Below are 4,715 nucleotides of genomic sequence, written 5' to 3' on the forward strand. Positions count from 1 at the left end.
CAACTTAGTCACACAGGAGGCTTCCAGCCCCCTCCCGGGTGATTAATGGCAACAGTTCTCTCTCCCTCTGGGCTTTCTGGCCAAGCCAAAAAAGAATCAAGAGAAAGAGTGCACTGACAGCACTGACAGCCTGTGTGACCAAGCTGCATTTGCCTCTGTCTTCAAGCACAGATCATCTGTATAAATTTGTGTCCAAATGTAAAATAACCCCAACTTTAAAAGCTACTGAAAAGTTGTGGTTTTTTTAATTGTCTTGTATTTTGAGTAAATACAGTAATGCAGTATCCATTATGTAAAATTATATAGTCCCAAGTGCAATTGAGGTGCAGGGTATCAAAGTGAAGAGGTATGAAAAGTTAATCTTACATAAAAGGTGGTGGTTGGAACTGACGATCAGTTTAATTGCACTACAGCTTGCCCAGAGGAAAATTCAGGAAATACTGGCTCAGGTAAGAAGGCAGCAACAACAGCAAAAGACAGCGCAAAGTGGATCGACTCAGCAAAGACGAAAATAAAGGCTTACGAAAAGACCCTTCGGAGACAGATGCCAGACCAAAGAGAGACTGTAATGGACAGGTTCTGGGTACCTGTTGGAGTTGTATGCAGACGTTTCACCAAGCCAGTCATTTGTCTGAGGACCAGGCCGCACTTGGCATGCTGTCTCTGAGAATGTATTCTTTAGGCTCTCTTACTTTTGAAACCCAGCTTTAAACTAAGGACCCCTTCACTTCCCTTTTTGTTCTATTCTCACAGTTCAACATAAACTTGTTAGTCTTCTTTTATTGTTCTTACTATTCCCCAGCAATTTTAGAACTTGGTTTAATGAAGCTTTCTCTTTTGAGTTCACTGATTTAAAAAAAAAAAGAAAAGGCATTGCTCTTCTAGGTCCACTTGTAAAAGAAGAAAAGACGATTGGAAGGGTGGGATTCTGGGAGGGTTTGGGTTTACAACAAGGGCATTGACAAGCGGTTAAGTGTTACTCCCAATGTTAACCAAGTGGCATTTCTTTTAAAGCATTTGGTTGCATTTTTACATAACACTGCCATGTATAAACTAAGGGAAGTGTTGAATGGTGTTGGCCAGGGCATGAAAAGATAAATATGCATTTTACTAAACTACCTCAGGCATTTAATACCTCAAATAAGAAATTGTTCCTTTTTTGCTTTTTTTTTTCTTTTGGGTATTTTGTATACTTTATAAAGCTAATAGTTCTTGAGCATTTTATTTTTTTAAAAAAAGTAAAATTTGATCAGCCAGCAGCTAGAAGTGCTACAGAACTTTTGGGGGAGGGGGGGGGGATATAGCAGATTGCTTCTAGCTGCTGGTTGATGGGAGTGAGATGGAAAAAATATAGTCTCAGATTATATCTGAGGGTTTCAACACAATCATTTGTTTGGGGGAGGGGGGAGTTAGTGAATGTTCAATTGATACCTAAACAAATGCCAACATTCTGATAGCAGCAATGCCATGATTTTTCTTTTAGGATGGGATGAAAAAGTTTGTGATGGTACTTTGTTGGGAACAGAACAAGGAAGTGATGGCAAGAGGCTGGGACTTGGGGGTAAATTTTAGAAAGTCTTCTGCAGACTGAAAAAATTCTTTTGTACTACTCGATTGATTGAATGCATGAACCCTTTGTGCCTTTGACCATCACTACCTACCTACTAATTGCTACACTTAAAACATTTGCAGCCCATTTGTACTTTGCTGTTCTGTTTCAAAGAGCAAGCTTCATCTTCAGTTTGGTAGGATGCTTGATCTGCTAGAGCAGTTTAGAGGCAAAGTTTCTCTTCTCTCTAGCAGATTGCTTCATACTGTTTTCAGTTACCACAATATAGGGATGGGGAGGAGAGATCAAACACTGTTTGATCAAATTTAAAGGTAATGAAAGGCTAAGTTTACATATCCAGCCGCTATTAAGGGCCACACTTAAGCCACTTCGAAGGTTTCTCTCTCTTTTTTAATAAATTAATACAACCTCAAGCTTGGCTTTCAAAACAGATACAGCAGGATTTATGCACATTCTGCAACAAACCCATGACAAGGAAGAAGAGAACTTATCAAAAGGCAGGGATCACAGGAAATTTACCAATATTTTTTTTAATTTCAGAATGTAATTTGAATCATGATTGTGGTAATATGCATTCAAGTTTCTACAATAAACTTCAGTCTACCTCAGTTTTAACAATGTGGCAACACATGGTGCATAAAGACTGCTGTGCGTGTGCACGCCTGCCCGTGTGCACGAGCCATGCTATTACCTCGGACCCTTTTGTTTGTGATGTTTCTGTGCATGAGAAGATTGGAATTGCTACGCTGCACTGATTTGAGGGGCACAATTAGCAAAAACAAAAATTTGTTTCACCATTTTGTTGATCTACCTCTTAGATTGATATTAAAATAGAGGCATTTCTACATAGAATAGATCATTTTCCCAAAGATCATTGTTGTACAGGTTAGATAACTTTTGAAAAATGGTCTGGTGTTTTTTACTTCATCTTTTCTTTACTAATTGGTTTAAAAACCATAAATTTATGTTGTAGTTTAGCAGAAGGAAAAAAATGGAAGGTTTTTTTTGTTCTTGAACAGTACTTTTACCTAATCTTTAGGATATTTTTTTCTTACAATGAATTTACAATTACTGAAGTATAAGAAGGTCATAGTGTGAAGTTTTGTTGTCTGAATCCAATATTTTCTTAATATTGGGGAAAGATGGATTTGATTGTTTTCCATAACAAATTTATTTTACATAATAAGTGCTGCATTTACATCTGCTGATTTAAATATTGTCATTTCTCTTAAATTTCTAGACTTTAGTGTGGTAAATCATGTCTTTTACTTTCAACTGAGATTTGGTAACTTGGAGTATTTGGAAATAGCTAGGAATTTATTCTGTAAATTACTTCAGTATTCACGAAAGTATTGATCATTTCTCTTCTGTAATGTGCCCCCAATGCAGCTTCACTTGCCAGGTGCCTCTGAATGGAATAAAGAGTTTAACTCCTATCATCAGATATGGTTGTGAGTGTTTGTTTTTCTCTCCCTGACATTGATTAACATGGCAGTGAATAATTGCAACCCAGTTTGGGAAAACTCTTATTTTACAAGATTTCCCATGAAAGAGGTGCTGTTCTTTGTAGGACAGATTCCCTTGTACACAAGATCTCCATGACCACCATTAATAGGTGGGCAAAAGGTTGCATTATCCTTGTCTACAAGTCCACTGGGCTAGAACCACCCTGGGGCATCATTTTCGCTAGGTGGGCAAAAGGTTGCATTATCCTTGCCTACAAGTCCACTGGACTAGAACCACCCTGGGGCATCATGGCACACTCCCTCAGAGGGGCGAAAATATTGACGGCCTATAGATGCTTCCCATCCTTGGAAGTCATTTGTAAGGCCGCAAAGTCAGTACACTCTTTTACCAGGCACTTCAGGATAGCCAGATGGACCTTGGCTGAGGCGGCCTTTGGAAGAAGGATGCTGCAGCATGCTGTCTCCCATCTAGGGACCTTCTCCCTTCCCAGTGACGTACTGCTTTTCTAGGTTCCAAAGGTGCAGACTGCCCCTCCCCAGGACCACTAGAGAATGGAAGATTTGTCTCACCATGAATCTTCTTTCTCAGTGGTCCAAGGGGTGGGGCAATCTATCATAGCTGAGGGTTCTGTTGGTGACGGTCCCTGTCACAGAGAGGGCGTGCTGGAGGTGGCTCTGGGTTTCTTACTTAGCTTCCTTTGTTTAGTCAGTGACATACTGGTAGTCCACGATAGGACTCTAGAATATTCATTTTCTAGCCAAAATATTCTTCGGGAACAACCTCAGTGGTCATGCATTGTCCTTTTGGGACCCGGGGAGGGGGGTCTTCTAGTGTTTACGGATCTAAACCTTGGGAGAGGGGGACCTTTCTTCCCATTGCTTCAGGAAAATACTGGGGCCATCAGGCAGAAACCCCTCCCCCTACAGGAATCATGGACAAAGACTTGGTAACCCTGCCAGCTCAGAGGGAGGAGCTTTTCCCAAAGATGCAGACTACCGAACCACCGAGAAGGAAGATTCACAGTGAGACAAATCTTCAGTTCCTTCTGCCACTGCTGCTCCCACCTCCCCATCTGAGGCTCAGGCCACTGCCTCTGCAGCAGCCATTCATGGCCACCTTGTCTGGTCTGTTTGGGGCTCAGGAAGCTGGCGGTCATGCCTGCTATGTCTGGGGCGGCTCAAGTAGACAGCTTCCAGTCATCTCACATGGAGTGAAGACTACCCCTTTGCTTGGTCCTGGTGAATAGGGGGAGGGGGCAGGATTCAGGGCCCTCATCCTGAACTTCTGCCCAGGGCCCCAGAATTACCAAGACCACCCCTGATAGGAGTTCAGCCCTGCTAAACACTGCCCTGACCTGGATAGCTCAGGCAAGCCAGATCTCAGAAGCTAAGCAGGGCCGACCCTGACAAGTACTTGGGAGATCTCCAAGGAATACTAGGGCTGGGACGCAGAGGCAGGCAACACTAAGCCACCTCTGTGAAACATTCAAGGTCCACTAGGGGTCACCAGAAGTCAACCATGGCTTCAAGGCATACAGACGCGCACACACTGTAAAACACTGACCTTTCAGAAACCAATTGTGATTAGGTAAAGAAATCTGATGGTAGTATTTTAAAGGTAGTTTAAATGTCATTATTCTAGTTACTACAACACAGTGTATGTGATAATACATTACTGG

The 4,715-nt window shown here is 41.8% G+C and overlaps 1 protein-coding gene across 5 annotated transcripts in view; it reads left to right on the forward strand.

The window, feature by feature from the left end:
• The window catches only part of IGF2BP3 (insulin like growth factor 2 mRNA binding protein 3), a 138,867-nt gene extending 138,070 nt beyond the window's left edge, over positions 1 to 797 (forward strand). For all 5 annotated transcript variants that reach the window (XM_015418861.1, XM_015418862.1, XM_015418864.1 and 2 more), the window contains one exon: positions 414 to 797. In XM_015418861.1, the coding sequence (XP_015274347.1) occupies positions 414 to 515 (102 nt within the window). In that variant the 3' untranslated portion in view covers positions 516 to 797. The remainder of the gene's footprint in view (positions 1 to 413) is intronic.
• Positions 798 to 4,715: the final 3,918 nt, after the last annotated feature.

This window comes from Gekko japonicus, unplaced genomic scaffold (genome assembly GCF_001447785.1).
Source record: "Gekko japonicus isolate JY-2015 unplaced genomic scaffold, Gekko_japonicus_V1.1 scaffold1729, whole genome shotgun sequence".
Lineage (NCBI taxonomy): Eukaryota > Metazoa > Chordata > Lepidosauria > Squamata > Gekkonidae > Gekko > Gekko japonicus.